Source organism: Crocodylus siamensis, chromosome 4 (genome assembly GCF_052110815.1).
Source record: "Crocodylus siamensis isolate JL-2025a chromosome 4, ASM5211081v1, whole genome shotgun sequence".
NCBI classification, from domain to species: domain Eukaryota; kingdom Metazoa; phylum Chordata; order Crocodylia; family Crocodylidae; genus Crocodylus; species Crocodylus siamensis.
The window spans coordinates 140,231,364-140,256,952 of record NC_143398.1 but is presented as its reverse complement, the minus strand read 5'-3'; the positions used below and the strand labels follow the sequence as shown (position 1 = coordinate 140,256,952).

At 43.8% G+C, this 25,589-nt stretch overlaps 1 protein-coding gene across 1 annotated transcript in view; it reads right to left on the bottom strand.

Annotated features, from left to right (window-relative positions):
• Nucleotides 1-3,911: 3,911 nt before the first annotated feature.
• Nucleotides 3,912-25,589, bottom strand: part of YBX3 (Y-box binding protein 3) — a 35,491-nt gene continuing 13,813 nt past the window's right edge. Inside the window, exons 4-9 of the mRNA XM_090043952.1 lie at nucleotides 23,887-23,976; nucleotides 23,173-23,295; nucleotides 13,909-14,003; nucleotides 8,178-8,349; nucleotides 7,453-7,555; nucleotides 3,912-4,466 (exon numbers count right to left, since the gene is read on the bottom strand). Of these exons, the coding sequence (XP_089900078.1) occupies nucleotides 7,490-7,555; nucleotides 8,178-8,349; nucleotides 13,909-14,003; nucleotides 23,173-23,295; nucleotides 23,887-23,976 (546 nt within the window). The 3' untranslated portion in view covers nucleotides 3,912-4,466; nucleotides 7,453-7,489. The remainder of the gene's footprint in view (nucleotides 4,467-7,452; nucleotides 7,556-8,177; nucleotides 8,350-13,908; nucleotides 14,004-23,172; nucleotides 23,296-23,886; nucleotides 23,977-25,589) is intronic.

The following is a 25,589-nucleotide window of genomic DNA, read 5'->3' as shown; positions in this document are numbered from 1 at the left end:
GTCAGTCACATTGTATTACTTTCTTCTTTTCTGATATATTAGAGTTGTGCTGCATAATTTGGACCTATAAATAAAGTTAGATTGATACAAGCTCTCTCAGTTGTGTGCCTTGTGTGGTGGGGAGGGGGATTCCTTAATCTATTGTAATCTACGGTAGCTGCCATAAGGTAAACCACATCAGGGAGCCATAGTAAATAATTCAGATGAACAGCAATAATCCAAATTATGGTTTAGACTATGGAGTGAATTCTGGAAAACTTGCAAGATCATTAAGAGTTATAACTTATTTTTCCCATTTACTTCAACTATTATGGAGAGAGGAACTACATTGTAGTTGCTAAAGCACAGACCTAACACTTGAAAGTAGAATCCTGTTTCTCACTATCATCTGGATAGAAATTGTGAGCCAGGGGGAAGGCAGGGGGTGTTAAAGAAAACTAGCCAGTCCCCACCCCGTCCATAAAATACTTTGCTGTTAGCTATTCTATCCCATTATGGACTCAGGCCAACAAAGCATTCAAGCAGATGCTTAACTTAAAGCGTAATTCCATTGGCAGCAATGTGGAATCACAAATATGCATTTTAGGGCATGGGTAAGTGAATCAGGGCCCAGTTCATGAATCTCTCTCACTTTGGAACAGTTGGGTGGAAGATCCACTCATTCATTCATTCATTCCTGGAAAGATGCATATACAGGAGTCTGATAGACAGGTGAGCTAAAAAAGTCCAAACATCATGGTTCCAGTCCTTCCTTTACAGACTCAAAATGCAATCTTGGTCAGATGAGTTACAACTTTAAACAGTCATTTAGGGAACTGGTAAAACATCCCAGGATTGAAATAATTGGCTTCTTTATAAAGAGTTTGCATTTGATAGTCAAAGAAACTGAAGAACTACAAGCTGAAGAGCATATACTCCTGTTCAAGTTGAAGACATTAAACACCAAATAGCATAGGGTTCCAAAATAGATTTTTGAGAGATTTTTTTTAAAATTATTATTGGATGTAGCAAATATGGATTAGTCCCATGGCATGCTAGAACTGGAAGGGAAAGCATTATACCAAATAGGCCCAGACATATTGGTGTCAATGTATGCAGGTTAGCAGGTCTTAAAATGTATTTTCTTGCATGCCATACACCCACAAATAATACACCCACACCCCACATCTTTGGAAAACAGAGTATAGAGAAGAGACTTTTGTTCAGAGTCAGGGCCACCATGTGACAGATGAGTTCTCCTGGAAACAACGTGCAGGAATTGTGGTATCCCAGAAGAAAGTCTGTGTGAGGAAGGAGGAACTTCGTTATGGCAAGACAGCAAGAAGACTAACTTATTTACTGCAATTAGTTCTTTGGATACAATACTGTAAATAGTGTTGCTTCCACACCACAAGCCTCATCAAAATACCACCCCACTTAATGTGGTAGCTCTTTCAGCTTAATGGCTCTTTAGCTAAAAACTGCTGCCTCACCAGCAGTTGCAAGAAAGCCAATGCTGGACTCCCCTCGCCCTGCTGATTGCTGCCCCATGAGAAGTGGCAGTCATTTTGGCATGCTAGAGGTTTGTTCTTCTTTCCTGCTTCTACTCCAGCAAAGAAAAATCAACTACCCCTCTTAATATACACTCCAATTTTGGAGGACTACATTTGCAGAGGGAAAGATGCGTGTGGTATGGGAGTACATGCAGTTGTTAGGAACTCCTTATCCCAACCCAAAGAATATATAATATGTTACAGGACAGTTCTGAAGTCTATATGCAAAGGAGTGGATTTAGATCAGTGAATCCCAGTCAGGATGTTGCAGCACCCTGGAGTGCCAGTAAATGCTCAAGGAGGACATAGGGCACTGCTCAGTATTAGCACTACTTGGTGTGCAAACATGATTCATAGGATAAACCCAGATATTTCAAATAGGAACTGATGGTGTCAAAACCATTCTGACCTGTTGTGGTCTGGGTTCTTTGCAATAGAAGAATTGCTCTATTATTTTTCTGTAGTCAGAAAACAAATGAAAGTTAAGAGCTAACGTTTTCCAAAAGGTGCCTTGAGTCTAAAAAGGTTGAGAAGCACCAGATTTGGAGGCCCACAACTAGAATAGCAGATGGACTATAGGCCAGGACTAAACAGTAACTGAAGCAGCACAGAAATGGGAGAAGTCTTCCAACTTGCCCTTGAACTCAGTAGTTTCTACTTTATTACACTGCTTTGTAAATGACTAGGTATGAAACTGAGAGGAGAGTTATAAATACACTAGTGTGAACGAACCCCTTTTTGTACGTGACACTAGTTTGTAATGATTCCCAAGTTTCTAGGAAAATAGGAGTGGTTTGTAACCTACATCAGTGAAGGTTTGTACTCAACATTTACACTAATAGAAAAGCATATAGACAATGTGAGTGGGTCCATACCCAAAGTCTTGTGTTTAAAATTCCCTACAATATCCCTGAAAGGAACAGGTAGTTCCCACTGCAAATCAGAAGTCAGGATAAATTCTGAGTAGCAACCTGTGGGCCTCCTGCTCACCCAGTAAGTGAACAAGCCAGTGGGTTCCAAGATAATCTAAAATACTGTAACTTACCTGCCCTGAAGCTGGGAGCAAGATGTCTTGGATCTCAACTCTCCACTCCAGTCTCACTGTTTTGGAAGCACCTGCTGGGAGGTAGGTAACTCAAAGGAAAACAGATCCCTAGAACACCTGATATTTGATTTTAGCTGTCTGTACATACAGCAAGAAAATTAGCTAAGACATGGGCAGCACCCCACCCCTTTCCCCCCAGGCCTCTACTGCTAGTGCTTACACACGTGTTCAAAACTAACCCATTTAGTCCTCCACAGTTCAAAGCATTCAACTGAGGATCTTGCTTGCATTCAACTGAAGAAATTTGGCAGTTAAGAACAGGTAAGCATGCATGAAGTAGGCACATATGAGATGCTTTAATATCCAAGAGGAGACATGGCCATGCAAGTGCCTGCAAGAGCTACACGGTTAGGCAAGTCCAGAGTGGTACAGTGTGGAGGCTGAAGCATTTGGCACATTTCCGAGAGATACAGTAATGTTTGATGCCTAAGCTCAGCACCAGGAGTCAAGTACTGGCCTTTGCAAGAAAGAAACAGACCAAGTCCAGGCAGATATTTGGGGACTTTTAGCAGCCTGATCACAAAACTGCTTGCAGGTGTAAGGGGAAGTACTAAACAAGCAACCCTCACCAAAATGAGAGCTTAACCTTTCCAGGACCTGACAGTTATTAAATAGGATTTCAAATAAAGAGATTAATCTGGAGTGGAGGCTTGTCTTAACAGTTATTAGCCCCCCCTCTTCTTCCCCAACCTCCACCCTTTGAGTGGCAGTGAACTCTCCAGTTTAATGTCCCAATGCCCAATAGAAGTAATAAGGCACAGAAGTATCTTACTCAACCATTCCTATTCACACCATGCCCGTTACCAGGGGTTTTGTGGTTAGGGAGCTATAGCTGGTCATGTTTCCATGCCAGCAAACTGCTTTTTTGAACAACTGCTTTACAACCCCTTTATACTAGCTGATTTGGCATGAAGTAGACTGGAGATATTAAGCTTGATCACCCTCACAAGCCAGATCCAGACAGTAGGGCTCCTTGCATAGCCACCACTCAGACCCTACCCCACCCCCCCATGGCCAATACACATGCCAATTGCTTGTAATAAGGAAGCAAACCATATCCCTGTGGACCAAATCTTTGACACCCATGAGGTAGGCATAACCCATATGTAACCTTACACAAGTATTTCTGTAGTGTCCAGTATGTTTGAACAAGTTACGTAACATAGGTCTAGTGTTTATACGATGGTAGGTAGTTATCAACAGTATCCAAGTACTGAACGATTAAAATATTATTCAGGCTACTTTAAATGTAAACATGAAAAAGACGCTTCTAATTTTAACTTAGTTTGCTTTCTGGATGTTGAATCATTTTATTTGTGAGGAACGTCACCCACGCTGAACATTTTTCAAATAGATCTTATCAAGGAAAGCGGAAATTTCTCCTCCCCGTGTCCTACAATGAAGCAGGACTGGCACAAAATAAAAAGAAAAAAAAACTCATCACACCTGGGAGGTTTTAGCACCAGCGTCCATTAAAAAAGCATGGGACTTAAAAATTTCATTTCTTTGGTTGGGTCTTTTCCCTTTTCTTTTTTCAGTCTGATACCAGAAGAAAATTTGAAAAAAATACTAGAAAATGATGAAATTCTAAGAAAAAACCCTGCAGTTGCCGCTGAAGCTGGGGAGGTCGCTCTTTCTGAATCTCGCTCTCTTTTTCTCTCCATTCATCTGTCTTGCAGGCGTTCCCTGGATCTCAGCTGCTGGTATATTTTAGTTATTTCTTTTAAGTTTGAAGGTTTTAAATCTGGTTTTCATTGTTGTTCTCGTTTTATTGCTTGGATGTTTCTTTGGTGGTGGTTTTTTTTTTTTTTAATTACACTTTAGGACACCTATAAAACAGCCAAAAAACAACAAACACCACAAAAATTATTAATTTTGTCAAATATTCTCCCTTCATCAGTTCCTAGAACTTTTTATTGCTACTCTACATTACAACTTCCAACCAAATTTTGAAGTACAGACACAAACAATATAGCATAAATAGAGCCATCTAAGCATGGCTTATATCCATGCACAACTTTTGCAGTTAACAGCATGCTTGCTGTCCATGTGAAAGGCCTTGTTCAGCATATGGCTGCATTTTTAAACCAGTTCAGCATCTTTATTTTACTCTGGAAACAGGATCCCCAAAAGTGATTGGCTGAATTTTGTTCACCAAAAATCTGGGAAGCAGAAGTAGTCCCAGAGTATTGCCCCACAAAACGATAATATTGCTGTCTATGCAGAATCATTTTGGCATTCAAAGTGCTTATGGGAGAGTATTAAAATTATTCCCAGAATCTGCATACTGAGTCAAGCGTAGCAGGCAGAACAAACACCACTGATACGGTATTCACAACATGTATAAAATCACAATTCATGGGGTTTTGTGACAATAGAACTTCAAACCACTGTCATTCCCCAGCCAAAAAGATAGGTTTTTGTATGCTTCAGGATACAGATGATTCAAAATAAAGACATTTTGAAATTCACAGTCCTTCCCTAGTCCCTTAGATACAGAAAACCTCATTACTTTGAAATCTGAAGTCCTTCTATAGTACCTTGAAGCAAGAAAAGCTCCAAATACTTTTGTCCACCATTAAACTGCTGCCATAAGCAGCACATGCTCAGTTATGGGAACCAACTACAAAGTTGGTTAAATGTAGCCAATGCTGAGCATGCCCAGAGAACATGCAACAACACAAAGCCAAGGTCCATGCTTATTGAAACCTACCATAAATGCAAGTTAATGCAGCCCAGCTGAAGAAGGCATAGCACCCATTGCACTCCATCCCCCTCAGCAACAACTTCTTTTTTTCCAAGTCATGGTGAATCACAACTACATTTCAACTTACTCTTCACTTCCAGAGCCAAGCTCATTTCCACTTATTCCCATTTATCAGCAAACCTCACCAAACATTTATGTAGCTGAGGCTCTGTCACTCCCTATCTCAGCCTGTTACATATGACTGGTGTAGCCCCGCTCTCCATAAATATAAATTTTAGAAGTTCCCAGAACTTAACAAGAACACAGTTTCAGTAGTAAATGGGGGATGCTAATTAATACACAGACCCTGGTGGGAAGGGGCTGGAGGGGGAATACCTGGTGCACGCACACCACCACCCCCCCCCAGATTGTGTGGTCACCACGGCTCAAAAAATGACACTGCCTCTGCTTGGGCCCAGCCCCATGAACCACATTTTAAGAATTGCAAGCATTTTACCTTTGAACTAGTATCTCATCTAGTCTTTGCTATAGATGAATATACACTCTTGACAAATACTTCTGTGTATGAGTACTTATGCTAAAACTTAGAACAGTATACAGAAAACAAAACTGAAACAATTATTATACAAGGGGATTTTCTGTTAATATTCTATTTAAAGCCTGCATGGCCTCCTGTACAACCACATCTGTACACACTGTTGTAATTTTCAAATGTGCAAATTACTGTGGGCACATTTATTTCAAAGGTCCTATTTTTTTTGGTCCATTGCATTTCAAATGAATGGTTTCCCTGTACATGTTACCAATCAAAGTCCTGAATCACTCAATAAACCTGAAAGATCGAGTACCATGGCTGCAATTCATTTCCACACCAATGGAGCTGCACTCAAGTTTATTTAATCTCTAAAGCTAAAACTTCCATAAATGTTTTCAGGACTCTTCTCAGCCAAATCTTTGCCCTCAAGCAGTTTTTCTTCCAGCCCTGTTCCTCACTCCAAATCCCAGTTATCCTGTCTGATCTTGCACCTCTGCATGAGACCTAGATCCTCCTCCCATTTGAAGACTAGAAAGGAGCATGAAAAGAAGGGACACGTGAGCAAAGACAGGTTAGAGTCATGGGAGAACAGGGATGTGCTGCAATCCGAGGTGTAAAGGGGGGAAAAAAAAATTCTCCATGAAGACATCCAGAATTAGGGGTGGACCCTGACCTCAAAGAGTTCTCTGCTAACCCAGACCACTCACCTGCTATTTGCTATTCTTCCTGCACATAAGGATGCTTTGTCCCTGCTCCTTCTGTAAGGTTTCTTTTAAAACACTCCTCCCTGCTCTCCCCAGGGTATCCTGCCCATCAGTTCCCTGAGGGAATCAAAATCTGCTTTTCTGAAGTCCTTTGTCCTTACTCTGCTGCTCTCCTTTGTTATTTTTTATCAGGATCCTGAACTCAAATACTTGTGGTCACTGCTGCCCAAGTTGCCATCCACTTCTGCATCACTTGACACCATCCTCTTGGACACTGTAGCCACGAAGTGTTGTTTGTTTGCAGTTGTGGAGCTCTAGCATGCAGATCCCCTTTCAAGAAGCCTCATTCCTGTATGTTGCCCTGATTCTTTCCTGCTCCCTACCCCACAACATCCATGTGTCTTTCACTTTGGAATGGGTGCAGTTTCTTTTGCTTAGTATGTTTGGGGGGGAAAAAAAAAAACTTTTTGTAGAATTTGTAATCCTATGTAATAGTGCTGCCTATTAGCTAATGATGGCAGATGACAGAACAAAAAGCAAGCTGTAGCAGGGAGGCTTAGGTTGGATTTTAGGCAACTCTCATTAGGAGAGTGGTGAAGCACTGAAACAGGTTACCTAGAGATGGTGAAATCTCCAGCCTTGGAGGTTTTTAAGACCCAGCTTGACAAGTCCTGGCTGGGATGATCCTGCTTTGAGCAGGAGGTTGGACCAGACCTCCTGAGGTCCCTTCCAACTCTAGCTTTCTGATTCTAACTTGTTGGTAGCAACAGTTCTACCTCAATGCACAGGGGAACAAGTAAGATGGCCAGTTAGTCACAGCTGGAAGGAAAACATTTCACCTAAACCTGGGAGTACTTTATAAGCCTTACCTGATGGATGGTAAAAAGGTGTCTGGGGAGCCAAATGTTACTCAGCACCACTCTGCTCGGTCACTGGAGCAGGGTTCTCAGCTGGTGTTTCGGCCACCTTGGTCTGAAAAAAAATTTTAAGTAGGCAAAGAATGACTTCCACTACCCTTCTCAGGTCTATAGTGATAACAACACCACAACTTAGAAGCTGTAATCCTACTAGTTTTTTCCATTCGGAAAGGACTTCCAATCACCCCCAACACACAAAGGGAACCTGCCATCTCATATAATAAGATACAGATATTTCACTAAGATGCTTGTGCTCTGTAGTTAGGTCCCCAAGACTGGACAATTCAAGCAGAATGATAAATGGGATTAGAAGCCTCTTTTCCAAGGCATTCTCTCAGGACAGCCACTTGCTTTTGGAAAGTGATGGCTAGTTAGAAGTGTGAAAGAGGTCCATCACCTCAAAAAGGACTGGTTCCAATCTGGCCTCAGTTCAAGATGATCAGTTAATTCATAAGATGGATGGTTAAAATTCTATGCAAGGTAGCTGGTAGTTCTCAAACTAGTCTCTAATTGGTGGTGACATCAAATAATCATCCTCACATTAAGCACCCTTCATGACAGTCTGCTCCCTACAGCAGAGGTATAAGGCATATTATATACCTGTAGCCACCAGCTTGGCAACATATTGGGAAAAATCTCCCTTGGTAACTCTCCCCTATTGTGAGAAATACCCTCACCACTTTGCCATCTTGAGATGGAGCGTTGGGTGGACGGGGACGACGCCGATAGTTATATGGACGACGGTAACCACGACGAGGTGACTGCTGGTTCACAGCATTGGCCTCATGCTGGTTCTCCTTGTTGTCAGCCTCTCCAGCCACTGGAGCAGGATGTGGACGCGGGGGCCCTCTGGGGAGAAACAGGAATGCACATGAAAGGCAGAAGATTAAGTCACAGTACATGCCACTGAAAAACAAAAAGACTTTTCCCAACCAACAATGCTCAGCTAAACCATTTCCCCACTGAATGCTGGCAAACCAGTTTTAACTGGGCTCAACTGAGAGTCACAGAAATGGAGAAAAACTTATTAAAATCACCCAAGCTGCCTCCTTGGAACAAGTAAAGGACTTCTTAAGCTTTCTTTGCTGGCCACTAGACCATTCTTTCTGTTGGAAAAATCAAGGCAATGAAGTTGAAAATGGTGAAGGAGACTCACTGTCCACCAGTGAAATTCTGTTAACTGCTTGCCTTAAGCCATCTTGCTCCACTGCATTGGAGCCATAAAAGCCAATCTACCTTTCCTGAATGGTTCAAACAGAACACTTTAGTCCCTCTTGATTTATACTCAAGTAAAAAGAGGGTAAAATCCTGCCCACTGATTTCATACACATGTAAAGTGATTATAAATGAACCAAGGAAGGCAGAGAGGAGGAGGGCAGAGTAGGCAAAACTATTACCTGCCAACTTTGTGCAATGGACCCCAACAACTCCTGAGCCTTCCTAAGATGAGACGCCTTAACTCCACTATACTTCCCAAGTGAAAAGGGTATTATAGGGCATGGAATCGTTTTTTCGGCTGCCTAGCACACACACAGAGAGGTTCAAGTTCACTTGTCAGCACAGCTGCTAGAGGTTGGATTGGCGCAACTTTGGAATCCAAGAGGTAAGCGTCACTACTCCTCGCTTCCCTCTTTGCCTGCCCCAGGATGCAACGTGATCCAGAGACCAGGCAAGAAGACAAAAGAGCTGCAAAATCTGGGTTCTATTTCAGGCTCTGCTATTAGCACGTTGTGTCACCCTGAACAGAGCACTTGACCAATCTGAGCCTAAGCTTCCTCCTCCATAAAATGAAAACGCTTGTTGTGGCACCCATCTCTGTGAAGGACTTTTAATTCTGGAACCAATAACTGCCAGAGTATCATGAACAGGGTGGAAAACAACAACAAAAAACAAAACAATGATTTAAAAAATAAAAAAAAAATTGTAATTCAGATTTCTTTGATTTTTTAAACTTAAATTATAATTAAATTTTCCTTCTGAAAAATAAGCCATCTTAAAATGGAATTTGAACCTATGCTGAGCTAGGCTAAGATACATATTTAGTATTACGCTATGAAAATAAGTGCATGCAACAGAAAGGACCAAGGTTGGGCTCAAGACCAGTGTAGGAAAATAGAACAACATTCTGTGGAGTGTAGACTAGTCTCGATTTCAACACCTAGAAACTGGAGGAAAAAAAACCTGCCAATTTCCACCTTAACACAGCTTGATATCAATATTAATCAATTGGCACCATCGTTCTTTACACAGCATGGTGTATAGTATAGTAACACTGATGAGTTTTGATGGCTGCCGAGTCTGATGCACGAATGACAGTCCTACCCACAGGCAGGACACACCCGTGCATTAGCAAGGCTCTCAAACCAAGCAGAAGCAAAAAAAAAAAAAAAAATCATCTAGCAAATAAGAAATACGTATTTCACCATTTTATATAGATATATTTTAGTACACTAACAAGCCACGCTATATATCTTTAAAATTGATATCTATCTAGATTATGTACCTATGGAACGTATGTACCAAATTTAATGTAAAAACTGTATCTAGCTGCAAGTCAACCCACCTTAATTGTTATATCAACCAATAAAAAAAAACAAAAACAAAACATACCTTTCTTTAAACACTACCGCCACTGCTGGCCTGCTGAACAACCCTTGCAAAGCCAGCAGGCCAAGGCACTTAAGGGAGCCCACCCCTGCCCCAGCCCTGGTACAATCTGTGGGAAAAGCAAGAGCCCCCAAGGAGACACTTGCCGCCTGTACACAATGCCAGGAGCTTGGGGAATAAGCAGGAGGAGCTCATCCTCCTGCTCAGTTCAAATAATTATGATGTCATAGGGATAACGGAGACCTGGTGGGACTCCACCCTTGACTGGACCACGGGTATAGATGGCTATACCCTGTACAGGAGGAATTGAGTAGATAAAGGGACAGGGGTGTAGCTCTCTATGTTAAGGAAAGCTACGCATCCCTGCAAGCTGATATTGGTGACAAGAGTGGATGACTGGAGACCCTAGGTTAAAATCCGTGGAGAACATGGCACAGGGGACACAATGGTGGGAGTCTACTACAGACCTCCCACCCAAAGTCCTGAGCTTGACAAGGAGTTCGCCCAGGAACTGGCTGAAGCCGCATGCTCCAGGACTATGGTTGTCATGGGTGACTTCAATTACCCGGACATTTCGTGGGAGGATCGCTCAGCAAAATCCGAGCGGTTGCAAAACTTCCTCTTGTGCGTTGATGACCTCTACCTGACAAGAAGTCTATGGGCCAACAAGAGGCAAAGCGCTGCTCGACCTAGTACTGGCCACTGGGGATGACCTAATTGGTGACCTAGTGATCGATGGGAAGCTGGGTGACAGCGACCACGAGCTGATCACCTTCACCACGCGCCGTAAAGCTGGCAAGTCAGCCAGCAACACAGAAGTCAGGAAAGCTGACTTTGACAAGTTCAGGAGGCTTGTCAGTGAGGCCCTAAGGAACCACGACCCCAGGGAGAGGGGAGTACAAGAAGAGTGGTTGCTCCTCAAGGGAGCGATCCTCAATGCACAAACTAAATCTATTCCATCTCAGAGGAAAGGCAGCAAGAGGGCACAGCAGCCCCCCTGGCTCTCCAGGGACCTAGCAAACCTCCTGAGGGTAAAAAGAAAGGCCTACAAAGGATGGAGGATGGGATTTGCCTCCAAGGAGGATTATTCTGCACTGGTCCAGTCCTGAAGGGAGCAAACCAGGAAAGCCAAGGCTGCAACTGAACTCCAACTAGCTTTGAGCATCAAGGGTAATAAAAAGTCCTTTTTCAGATATGTGGGGAGCCAGAGGAAAAGCAAGGGCAACGTTGGACCCCTGCTGACCCAGATGGGGCAACTGACAACTGACCCCCAGGAACAACCGGCATCATACCTGCAGGTTGGGGAACTCCCCTTTTGTCAGCACGGAGGCGGAAACGGATCTGGGAGTGATCATTGACTCCAAGATGAACGTGGGCCGGCAGTGTGGGGAGGCAGTCAGGAAGGCCAACCGCACCTTGGCATGCATCCACAGATGCATCTCGAGCAGGTCCAAGGAGGTGATCCTTCCCCTCTATGCGGCATTGGTCAGGCCGCAGCTGGAGTACTGTGTCCAGTTCTGGGCGCTGCACATCAAGAGGGATGTCGACGGCATCAAGAGGGTCCAGAGGAGGGCCACTTGTATGATATGGGGACAACAGGGCAGGCCCTATGAGGACAGGCTGCGGGACCTGAACCTGTTCAGCCTCCAAAAGAGAAGGCTGAGGGGGGATCTTGTGGCCTGTTATAAACTAGTCAGGGGGGGATCAGCAGGCACTGGGGAAATCACTGTTTCCCCGAGCACTGCCAGGAGTGACCAGGAATAACGGTCAGAAGCTGGTAGAGGGTAGGTTTAGGTTAGATATCAGAAGGCGCTACTTCACAGTCAGGGCGGCTAGGGTCTGGAACCAGCTTCCAAGAGAAGTGGTGCAGGCTCCTACCCTGGGGGTGTTTAAGAGGAGGTTAGACGAACATCTAGCTGGGGTCATTTGACCCCAGTACCCTTTCCTGCCATGGCAGGGGGTCGGACTAGATGATCTGCTCAGGTCCCTTCCGACCCTACAAACTATGAAACTACGAAAAAGCCAACCTATTAAATAGGTACTTTGCGTCGGTCTTTCATCAGTCCCATGGGACACCCATGCCCGCTACAGGACAGAGAGGTCCGGGTGAGGGAGTTCCCCTGCCCTCCATTAATGCTGACCTTGTGAAGGAACATCTTGAGAAGCTGGATACCTTCAAGTCAGCTGGCCCTGACAATCTACACCTCAGGGTACTCAAAGAACTGGCGAGTGTCATAGCCCAACCTCTGGCACGGACCTTTGAAAACTTCTGGCACTCTGGTGTAGTGCCCAAAGACTGGAAGAAGGCCAATGTGGTGCCTACCTTCAAAAAAGGGAGGGAAGTGGATCTACCTAACTATAGGCCCATCAGCCTGACTTCTATTCCAGGGAAGATCTTAAAAAAGTTTATTAAAGAGACCATCCTTAATGGACTGGCTGATGCCAACACCCTAAGGGATAGCCAGCATGGGTTTAGTCAAGCAAGACCTACCCACAACAATCTTATTTCCCTCTATGACCAGGTGACCTATCACCTGGACAAGGGAGAAGAGATTGATGTCATATATCTTGACCTCAAAAAAGCCTTTGAACTGGTATCACCTCTTGGCGAAACTAGCCAACTGTAGCCATGGGTCCACCATGATCCGCTGGCTGGGACAATGGGTACGACCATGGAGCCAGAGGGTAGTAATTGATGGAAGTCACTCATCACGGTGTCCTGTGACCAGTGGGGTCCCCCAAGACTCTGTCCGTGGACCCATATTGTTCAACATCTTCATTAATGATGTGGACATTGGGAGTCAGGAGCAGACTGGCCAAGTTCCCCAATGACACCAAACTTTGGGGCACAGCATCCACACCAGAAGACAGGCGGGTGATCCAGGCTGACCTGGACAGGCTCAGCAAATGGGCAGAGAAGAACCCTATCATATTTAACACCAAAAAATGCAAGGTTCTCCAGCTTGGGAGGAAAAACCTGCAGCATCCTTATAGGCTCGGCAGTGCTACACTGGCTAGCACTACGGAAGAAAGAGACTTGGGAGTCATCATTGACCACAAGATGGACATGAGCCTGCAATGTGATGCTGCGGCTAGGAAAGTGACCAAACGTTGGCTTGCATCCATAGACGCTTCTCAAGCAAATCCCAGGATGTCCTTCTCACCTTGTACTCGGCCTTGGTGAGGCCGCAGCTGGAGTACTGTGTCCAGTTTTGGGCTCCACAATTCAAAAAGGATGTGGAGAAGTTTGAGAGAGTCCAGAGAAGAGCCATGCACATGATCAGAGGTCAGGAAAGCAGACCTTACAATGACAGACTGAGAGCCATGGGTCTCTTTAGCCTGGAAAAGCGCAGGCTCAGGGGTGATCTGATGGCCACCTATAAGTTTATCAGGGGTGACCACCAGTATCTGGGGGAACGTTTGTTCACCAGAGCGCCCCAAGGGATGACGAGGTCAAACGGTCATAAACTACTGCGAGACCATTTCAGGCTCGACATAAGGAAGAATTTCTTTACTGTCCGAGCCCCCAAGGTCTGGAACAGCCTGCCATTGGAGATGGTTCAAGCACCTACATTAAACACCTTCAAGAGCAAATTGGATGCTTATCTTGCTGGGATCCTATGACCCCAGCTGACTTCCTGCCCTTTGGGCGGGGGGCTGGACTCGATCTTCCAAGGTCCCTTCCAGCCCTAATGTCTAAGAAATTATTTAACTTGGGGATTTAAATCAATCCACCTTGATCATGAGTGCCTGGCCTGAATCCAATGGCAATTTGGCTAATGGTGTGCATACTGTACCTACCTGCGGTAGCGGGGCCGATAAGTGGGATTCCGATGGATTGGCTGTTGGAGTTGTGCTCCTTCTGTGATCCCATCCTTGATCTCTCCTTCAATACCCTAAAACCAAAAAAAGATTAGGGCAGAATGAATATTTGGTGGTGATATTCTAAACTATACAGGGTCCAAATAGGCCAGTCAGTCCTTCCCTCTTGACCATGTGTCATCATAAGACAAAAAAGAGCACAACAGCCAAAGCACAGAACAAATCAAATAAAATGCATATTCAGGCTACTTGTGGTTGAGCTGAGGAACTCTGCTGTAGGTCATTCAGAAAATATAGCTGGAGGTGCAGTCTATCTATTAAGGTATTCAAAACTTATGGTTTCTAGTTAGAAATTGATAAGCTATGGGGAAAAGGAAGGAACATCCCTTTTTAAATACATCTCAATATTAAAGTCAGCCAATGTGTTAGATGACTTTTCCTTCTTTGCAGATGAAGTCTCAGGTGTTTACGATGGTATGCTGAACGATGTAAGATTAATGATAAGATTCATCAGGCCAGATGGATCAGTCAGTAAAGCACTTGCAACATATCTAGAAAAACAGCTGAGTCAGTAGGCTCTCTCACTGGGAGAAAGCAGGAATCAGAAATGCCCCTCTCAGTGGTAGCATGGATCCTCAGAGGGAGGGTGAGCAGGCCATGTCCAGAATATTCCACCCTGTGCTTCCTCTCCCACAGCCTCTTCCAGAATTTAGATCCATTCCAGCAACCCTACGATGCATGGTAGTGATTTGCCTTATCCAGGACACCACACACTTGAACTATTCATTGTGAAATTAAGTGCTTTATGGGGAAAAAAAGCTTTTAGTGAAAAGGTGCCACTTCCGAGTGTGGTTGGGAAACTAAACCTGCAATGAGCCTGTTTAGAGCAGTGTTTCTCAAACTGTGTTGTGACCCAAAAGTGGGCCCAAAGAATATATGAAAGAGTTGCAAACGAACATAAGAAACGGATCAACAAACGTTAAAAATGGATTCTCCTTTAAAGGAGGAAAAACATGGGAAACTGGAACTTTTCCCTTCTAGGCTGGCCGAGTTCCAACCTGCGAGGGGCTGCCTGCCCTACTCCCAAACACATACCCCCACTCCTGCCCCACACACTGGGAGGCTGGGGCCTGGGGGCAGCAGGTCAGGAGTGAGGGGTACTAGGTCAAGACTGGACAACGTTTACAAACAGGTCCTGGTACAAAAAAAAAAAAGGCTCAGAACCCCTAGGTTAGAGGCCACTCTCTGGCTTCATTACATCTTCTGAAAAAATATCCAAGGCAACAAAAATTGCAGTAAGAAATACCAATATTCTCTCACACACAAATAGTACCACTTGTTACCTCATCCAAAACAGCTTATCCGCATGATGAAAGGTTTGCAGGATTAGCCTTCACCCTTAAACAGTTGAAAACTGTTCCAAGGCAAGTTGTTTCACTCACTGTCACTATTCCAACTCAATGCAGTCCCTATTTCAATCTATTCCAACAGCTTTCACTCTGTACCAAATCTACCCAGCTCAAACTACTTTAATTCAGACTGCACAGCCCCACAACATGTGCCAGTCGCTCAAAACCTATCTAATCCAGTCTGTATCAAGCCAATTACTTCACACAAGTGCCAAGTGATAGAAAAAAAAAAAATCCTATTAGGTCATCTTAACTACCCTGCTGGCAATCTAGGATTGCTCCTCTCCTTACTTGGCATTTCCAGCTTTCAGATACTTGCAGATGGTTGTTATAGCCCCCTTAAGTCATTATTTGACTGAGGTATAAGCATTTAGTCTATTTACAATCAGTCCTGCCAGTCCCATAGTAACATATTTATCCCACAATTTTACCTTATGATGAGAAGGTACAATTTTAGCCACCACGCTACCATGCACATGTCATCTTATAATATTTTCTTAGATCATTATTCTGATGCAATGGGACCAGAGAATAGAATACAAAGCAGTTTGTCTCTAACATCGGTTCTAATGGTAAGACCTCCAATGCTTCATGTAGACTGAGTTTGGTGGGTCCCACTCTAGCCCTTACTAAGCCAGTTATCACACCACCATCACATTTAGCACTAAATCATTAACTAGTAACTTCAGTAAAGGATGGCCCAAGTGCAGGCTCCCTAGAAAACAAAGTTCACATACATAAGCAGAGCTAACACGTATTTGGGGATCTTGCATTCCTGCTGCTCCAGACACACCCCATCTTCAGAAACGAGTCAGAACCTCAGGCCTCCAACAGTTGACAACTAAGTTCTTTTAATAAATACTAAAACTCATGGGAAAAAAAAAATAATCTCTTTACTCCCCACCTGTTTTTTCTGCTTCCCAAGTTTCTTAGAAGCACAGAAAACTACCCTAAAGACATTTGCTATACTTCACATGCTGTGCCCACATACATCTATGCCACTTATTTTTAGCAGCTTGACAGGGGCAGCTGCTAAAGTTGGGAAGGGTAGAATCAAAGTTCACTGAAAAAAATAGAGGTGCACATGCGCAAGAAAAAATGGCACACCAGATGATTCTATTTATAGATGGAAAGACCGACAAAGTCAGACAAGTAACCAGAGAAGATGGCTAAATGAAAGTTCCTGGTAAGGGTAATTATCTGAAAGGTGTAGAAGACCAGGAGAAGGAGAGACTTGGAGTCATTTGGAGGTGGGATTATATTATTCCTGTCAATTTGGAAATAGTACCATTATAACCTATACAATGCAACAGATGCACCAAAATACTCCCATGATTTCACAGCTTCTATCACACTTTCCTTCAACTGAAGGTGGTAGAACCTACAGGGATCTCAGGTTCTTGCCCTTCTCTTCCCTTGCCTTTCCTGGGCTGGGAGATGTTGGCGGACCCAGACTAAAGATAAAAAAAAAATCTAGAGCCTAGCTTCTCAAACTGAGGTCCACGGAGTACTAAATTAACCATAGAAGGAAACACTTTTTTAAATCCTAGCAATGGAGTTAGTAGATGTTGGAAGTGATTGTGAATTATCATTGTTTCCCCTCCAAATCAAGCTTTGGACCAAATGTTAAAATAGCAAGAGAAGTTACTGGTGCCTGAATGAACCCTACTGTTTGGGACGGGATGGAATACAGCTAGATTTCTGTGATTGTTCCTTGACCATACAAAGCAGCCCTGCTGCCTCTCAGTCCTCCCACAACTTGAAATACCTGAAACAGACTCTGAATGAGATATCTCTCTGATTACTGCTCAACTATCAAAACTAAAGCATGTGCTTTTGTTTGCTTATTTTTTAAGAACTATTTTTTGCTTCAGTGTGGATGGAAGCACACTAGCAGAGGATCAGATTGGAAATTAAATTATGACTACATGAATCTTTTTGCTGAAAAGCAAGTTTACCAAACTAGAGACAGACCCAGTGAGGAGAGTAAAGGAAGACTGGAACTAAGAGCTGTAGTTTCCAGGCCCCATTTTACTTGTATGCTGCTGACAGCATGGGTAAAGCCTGACAAGCAATACTCAAAAGGTCTTACCCACTTGGCAAGGTGGGAAAAGGTCCATCTGGTACCATGGGCAGCCCAGCTGGTTCTGCACAACTCCAGAATATGCCCATCAGTAACTGCAGAAGTAATTACTTCCTTTGCCAAAGCACTGAATTGACAGGGAGAATGGTAAGATGGGGCTCATTTTCACTGTCATTAGCTCACTCCAGCTTATGTTTTCATCCATATTAGCAACAGGCCTACAGGGTAGTACCTATCCCAGCAACATGCATGCATGCCTACCCAATTCCTCATCAAAACATGCTCTGGCTGCAAAAGTCTGACTCACACTAGTAAAGCCCACATGTCTGCATGCTGCAGCCAAGACAAGTACTAGATCAATTACACATCCATCTGTACAGCCAAGATAAGCTGTGGAGAATCTCTTTTACAAAACTTGCAGCAGTTATTGCATTCTCATTTCAGCCACACACACAGACTTATCAAGAGATGAGAAAGGCTCTGAAGATACAGCAGCCAAGTCATTGTAAGAGTCATCTTTTCAGAGCGAGGCTCTGCATCTTGCAAGTCAAGTAATCACAATATTCCAAATCATCCCCGCATAAAGCAAGGGAAAAGGACCATCTAAGGGTAAGGACATGGGGACTGCTAGAAGAACCAAACAGAAAAGGCAACACAACAGCCTAAGTGAGGAGCATCTCAAAACACACTTGTACACTAGTCAGGTTTACAGGTGTTAAAAGTGACTCTACGACCCAAAGACTACAGACACAGCTGCTCTGCCAAGACTCAAGAAAGAAAGATCAAAGGGAACATTAAAGTACTCTGTGGCCTCAGAAAGGGTGGGGGTGAGCAGGTGGCCAGAGACTGCCTGGTGTATCAGCAAAGGCTGGCAAGGAAACGTACAGAACCAGCTTCTCCCAGCTAAGGGTAGGCATGGCTGGGTTGAAGGGAACTTATAAGACAACTTGAAAGAAAGTAATCTTGGTTATGGCGCAGGTACAAGGAAACATGGATATAGAACCCTATTGTTTTACCCCCTGATACACTTACACTTTGTACCTTGGGGTAAGTTAATAAATAATGCATTGTTTTGAAAAAGTTGTTAGAGTCACTCTGCATAGCAGCTGCTTCAGCAGTCCCTGGAGAGAAAGGTTGGAAAGTATCAAACTCTGCTGGGCCTGCTGAGCAACACATTTAGGAAGTGGGCCTGCAGTCCAGTCTAGAAGTGGTTGGGTGCCATTGTTTCAGTCAGAATGACATGCAGTAATCTAGACCTATCACCTAAAGTTGCACTCGACAGGGACTAAGAAAGATCCAAAACCAGTTAGCCTTTTAACCATGGCATTCTGCGAGAACAGAACTAGTCAACATTCATCAGTAGGTTATCTTTCCTCTATACAGCATAGTCCACACCTCAACAGTCCCCATGTATGCCCTACAAGAGTCCCTATGTACGCTCTACACTTACGTTGGAGGAGGGGGGCACACGTGTACTCAAGCACCTTTTTTTTTTTTATAAATATATAAATCAGAATAACATGTTTCTATATCTTTTCAGCTACAGAATCCCCTGATGAACAGAGCTCCAAGGCTGAGAGGACAGAGGATCAAATCACAGAATGTATGTATTGATAATGTAATTTAAAAAACGCAATTGCTGCCCATCAAGTAACTTCTCATTCTCCTTCAACAACTGCCATACAAATATTCCATTAACTTCAAACCCTAATTTTCTATGATTATGAGCATCTGAGATCACCTAGTTCAAACCCCTGCACAGAGCAGGACCAACCCCAACTAGATCACCCCAGCCAAGGTTTTGTCTACCTGTTTCCTAAAAACCTCTAAAGATAGAAATCCCATAGCCTTGCTGGGTGGCCTGTTCCAGTGCTTTTCTGCCCTCCTACTGACAAAGTTTTTCCTAATATTTAATCTAAACTTCCCTTGCTGCTAATTGAGACTACTTTGCCTTGTTCTGTCATCTGCCACCTCTAAGAACAGTCCAGCTCCATCCTCCTTGTTACCATTCTTCAGGTAGTTGAAGGATGTTCTTACCCACCTCATGACTAAAACAGTAAACTAGTTTGAGCAAAGCCGCATCTCAGTGTTGCATGCAACTATGACTGAAAAACAACTCTGCAGCATGCAATGTCCAATTTATAGTTTTTGCAGACATCGTAACATCTTATGAACACATGCCTAGGGCTCTAGGTAGCTGCTTTAGAAACATCTGTTGGGCAGATTTTCCACAAAGCTGGTAGTCTTGCTTAAAACTTTAAGAAAGTGCTCCATCAGAGGTTAGACAAGTCAACTGACTAGCACACAGCATGTTCGCAGTCTCCACCTGGACTAACCTACGTATGTATGGCATACAAAGGGTTCCCCCCGAACCATAAGTGTAGTGCATATTGCTGTCCCCTTTGTTCTCACTTCTGTAAATGCAAATCAAATCTATACCAGGGATGAGCAAGCTTTTGCTGCCATAAGCTGCTACTTCTAGACTTCAGCCCTCAGAGCACCCAAGCTATCTGCACTTATCCTCACCACTGACCCACATCCTCAGCAGTGACTGAGAAGGGCAAATCCTGGGGCAAGTGTAAGAACAGATGCAAAACAGAAGTAGAGATAGCTATGGAGGAGGGTGTTGCAGAGGAAATACATAACACAGTGCATGTGTATGTGCATGCTGCCAATACCCTGGACCAGATCAGACTTTTGCAGGCTAGATCCAACCTACAGGCTATAGGTTTCTGACCCCAGGTCCAGAGGATAAATCTAAATGGTGTTGTCCCTTTGCAAGTAAAATGCTATAGTTCATCATATGCCCAAGATCTAGAGCAGTGGTTTCCAAACTTTTTTGATCACACACCCCATCAGTAAAAAATTTTTGAGCACGCACCCCCAATATATATGTATATTTATGTAAACAGAAATAGAAGTTCTAGTATTTTCTTCCTGCACCCCAATGGATCGTCCTGTGCACCCCCTGGGGTGCACATACCCCACTTTGGAGACCACTGATCTAGAGAGATGCCCCTGTGATAGGTTCATATCGTTTCAGGAATACTACTCTGGGAAAATACAACTGTTGTTGGTTCAGGTGGAGATCTATAAACTTCTAAATATTTCCTTTCAAGCACAAGTTCCTGGAACAGGTAATGTGTGTATGAAATGGCATGTATGTAGGCCATGTTCTTACCCTATGTATTTAACTAGAAAAACTATACAGGGTGGCTATGTCACTAGGCCCAAAATGGTCCCATCCTTTGTGCTGACACAGCAGCTCAGCCAGTCAGACAGGTATAGGAAAGAGCATGTTGATGTTGGTTCAAATGAGGATTCCATGAAAACCAAAGGGGTTAGGTTGAAGTCTCTTGGCAGGCTGGATCCTTAGTTACAACTTTCAAGAATTTCAGTCAAACAGGGAGGGGAAATACTTGCCCTTCCCCTTTAACTCCATTTAGTAAATGATGGGCTTAAGGACAGGACACTCTGCTTCAGCTGTAACAGGCATTATCGACTAGGAGAGAACAGGACTGTATTGCATTCCACAGCTGTCCATGCAGCAAGATGGAGAGTCTTCAGGTCTGGGTTTTGGACAATCCCTCTATTGTGTTCCACACTGAGCACATCTACACACGAAATTGATGTGAATTAATAAACTGCAGCATGCCGCAGCAGAGTTTATTGCTCCTGGGTGCGGGACCACAGCATACTGAGCCGAGTTAGAGCAGCCAACTGGCAGGAGGCCCAAGGGGATTAGTTTGCCACCTCAGAGCTGTCAGAGCTGTTCCAACCCGGATGAACATGCTGCAAAGGGGCTGGCTAGTGCATAAGGTTGCTCCGGTGTGGGGCTAGCCAGCAGGCAGCCCCTGCATTGAAGCACCCTCATGCCCCTGCCAGCCTACTCAGCATCTACATGTGTTGCTGCGTATTAAAGAAGTCCACTGCAAGGTAGCTCTTGTATTTACAAGTACTAATCTACGTCAAAGTTAGTTTATAGAGTTGCATGCGTAGGTGCCGGGATTTTACTGCAGAGCTAATTAGGCAGCTCCACAGTAAATATCTTGTGTAGACGCGCCCATAGATACAGAAACAGAGGACGCGTCTTTGACTTTGTTGAACTGACTTAATTCAGAACAAAGCAGCATCTAGGCCACCTGGTGCTACCAAGAAGGTTTTGGCGAAGTCTCATCTGATCTTATAGAGTACTCTGGGAATCAGAACAAGTTTGAAGGTAAGTATACAGCAGTTCCTCACCCCTGTCCTTCTCTCCCACCAAAAGAGCCTGACCCACACAGTATGACACTACTGTTGGGTTTGTTTTTTTGTTTTTTTAAATAAAAAGAGCACACAGAGGACAACTTAGTCCAAGGAGATGCTCTGAATTGAGAAATGTATTGAAGCACAAGCTTAAGTCTTCTTTCAGGCTGTTCCAGAAGACAAGTCAATGCACTATGCAACAGGTCAACTAGTGCCCCATGCATTGGTTCCAGAGTTTGACTGGTTTATGGTCATATGTCAGGGTAAGGATCCCACCTCTACAGGTTACATAGGGTGATTTGGTACAGATGATGGCATGCTAAGCAAGCTGCAGGGTCCTGCAGATGGCCTCAAGTTCTAAGAGGGTGATGCATCCAACACTTCCTGTTTAAATCATACACCCTGCACATAGAGACCATCCATATGTATTCCCACCCAGTGGAAACAGGGCATCTGTCAATTCAGCTCTGGAATAGTGGAAGTTAAGGAGTTACGGGCACTCTCCAAACATTCTTCAGATCTTTACAGCATTTCAGGGACAAGTTTGGGTTGGGGAAAAATACGTTCAGAGACATATAGCAGACGTTGGCCCAGCGTACCCCTATCTTAACCAGACTTGCAGGTTCTGAAGGCAGTAGTATAAAGGCATATGAAACCATATAAACTGCAGGGTGAAAAGATGTCACTGTGCTAGTTGGGTTAGACCCCAATTGCATGATCTGGTTGCTGACATCCTGGAGTACAGGTCACCTTGATATGTGAGAGAGATTCAACTTCTAAATATTTCCTTTCAAGCACAAGTTCCTGGAACAGGTAATGTGTGTATGAAATGGCACCAAAAGCTGACTGAGGGATGAACCTCCATTTTAACCAACCAGTTGTCCAGATAGGGGTATAATGCAGGTTTCTCTTCCTGTGCTTCCACAATTATTAGCTGCTCTATGGAGGATATTCAAATAAGTGCTAACCTTCCATGCAGTTTGTGCATCTTCTGTGTGCTGGTTGAAACAAATAAGTGTGAACGTGCATCTTGAAGGGGGAACATGACTCAGTCCAAACCAGAGGCCACTATAGAAGGGAGTGGAAACAAGCTGAGATTCAGGAGGCACATGAATGTATTGAATCTCAAGACAGGTCAACATTCCCCTTCCTTTTCTGAAATCAATCCATGCGGGTGGGATCAACCAGCATGAAGTAGTGCTACCATAAGTGGTGTTTGCTAAAACAGCTCTAGGCAGACTCAAGAGTGCTTTGTTTTATGTTAGGCCAGCCTTCCCCACAGGAATAGAATGGAGACTATCCAGTTTGTAGATTATTTCCTTGACCTTTTTCATAGGTTCTGCAGAACCACTGGACACACTTAGCCAAACTTAAGCATGGGTTTGCTCTTCACCAGAACATAGCACTGAACTAAATTTGGAGTCCCCCTGCAGAAAAGCTGGAGGACTGCTTCAAGATTTGAAACTGAAATAGGGTAACTGGAACTAAGGGATGAGGTCAACTTACGCTACGAGGTGGTCCACGACGCCGGCCATAATAGCCACGTCGGTAACGACGTCGGTCTGCAGCATAGCGGCTGCCTTCTACAGGGACCCCATCTGGACCGGTCACATTAGCTGCTTCTGCACCCTGAGAGCAAAATAACAAACATAGTAACGAGGAACATAAGACAGCAAGAACCCAATGCACAGTGCACAGACAGAGACAAGATGGCAAGGTAAGGAAGGGAGCAATTTGCTTCTGTAACTGCCATGTCAAACCAAGAAGAGCTTGGGTTTTCTTCCCTCCTAAATACCATGGGTTTCTCTGTTAGCAATTACCTTTCATTTCCTTACAAATTCCCATGTGGATAAGCCGTGGTATTCCCAACCTCACTGGCAGAAAGAAATTCCTGAATTACAGAGTTCAGAGGCCAACAGCAAAATGAACAGGAAGGAAAACCCAAGAGACATTCAATTCATCAAAAATGTTTAGGGGTTTTGTTTTTTTGGTTTTTTTTATTTTATTTCCAACTATGTGCACAGCTTAGCTAACTGATACCTAGGATGGAACACAAGAAACTACTAACATTTAAAGCAAGTGGAAGTCAAAGATATGGTAGTACAGACCTACAGTCCTCCTATTAAAGTAGCTAGGAGAAAAAAAAATATAGACATTTACCCGCATTTAAAGAGACAACCCTCACAGCAGTGCACCTCCATGTGTTTATCCATCACTCACCTTCTCTCCTTCAACCACATCAAATTCTACAGTCTCTCCGTCGCCAACACTGCGCAGATATTTCCGTGGGTTGTTCTTCTTGATCGCAGTCTTAAAAGACACAAAATACTGTTATTAGCCATGTTGAAAGCCACAGGTGGAACACAACAGAAGTTACATATTCCTAGAGTGTTTCACTGAAGAAGGGTTCAAGGAAACTGGATAGAGGCAAAGGCAACAGACACACTGTGGATAAGTTGAGTACAATCTGCTTTATTCAGAACACACCACCAGATAAAGACCCATTTATCAACCCAGCATCTCACCTCCTCACAAACACTGATAGATTTTACACCTCCCGATGCCTTAGGAGGAGACTCATTCCCATTTGGGCAACAAGTTCACTTGGCCAAAACATGTAGAAAGACAATTTTAGCTGTTACTTCCCAGCTCTGGAACTCCCTCAGCCTCAAGGCCAGCCAGGGCCTAACCTGGCTTGGCCATCTTTCAAAAGTAATGTAGGACCTTTTTATTTGGGCATATTTAGCAGATAGAGTTAAGCTTAGGTATTTTAGGGAAGAATTTTTTTTATTATTATTTTACCCATTTTGTGACTGATTGTAAGCCACCCTGAGCCTTTTTAAAGAAGATGGCATTAAAAAGAGAGAGAAAAGAAAGAATCACAACATTTTACACAGAGAATGGAGGCAATAGGTAAACTATTCACCTAAAGATGCACTATGCTTGTGACAAAGCTAGGAATTGAGAGCTCTTATTTCTAGAGTCCCAGCTCAGTCTAACACTAAATTAGTGGTTCTAACTTTATAGCCTCTGGCAGAGAACCCATGCCACCTTCTAGAAGTCATGCAGTCTGCATCCTTCACTATACTGCTTAGAGGACCAACATACCAACTCAATCTTCATTAACACCAAGATACAGGGTACCCCACTCAGTAAGTAGAGACTTCCCTAATTCCAGCATAAAGAATTTGGCCCAAGGTGAATTTATTCAACTTCTTCATCTCCGTTGTATGACAACTGCACCATGTTAAGTATTCGCTAGGCAGCAGTGTTGGTGGTAGCAGCAGCAGCAGCATCTAATTTCACTGGTTCCCTCAGTAGGTCCTGCTCCCCCCACCACCCTCCCATTAGCTGTGTCAGCTATTCCTTCACTTTCTCATTTGTGAAGAGTGTCTTTCCTGCTTGGTGTAGGAGGCTGGAGCCAATGATCTTCAAGGTCCCTTCCAGCCTTATAATCTATGAATTACTACACTGCGTGTTCTTACTCCATGACTTTTTTTTTTTTTTTTTTTAAACTAGAAGGGGAGGAAAGAGCTGAGGCCACTGGCTTTTGTGATGAGTGTGACAATTATTAATGCTGAATCTGGATCAGTTACCACAATAAGATTTTATTTATTTATTTGTTTAAGCCACAGAGCATAAAGGGTATTGCCACATAAGGATCTGTTCAGGTGGCAGAGCCAATGGGGAAGGAAAAAAGAAAGCAAGAAAAAAGGGGTCATCAGAAGGACCATTAAGAAACACCAGAGCAAGTAGGCCAAGGCAGAGATGGAACTGGGGCTAGCTTCCCAGATTAGGGACAATAAGAAGTCCTTTTTAAAATACGTAGGGGGTAAAAAGAAGGTCCCGGGTAATGTGGGGCCCTGGCAGGACGCCATGGGAAACTTGGTCATCACACCAGACGGCAAAGCTAACATGTTTAA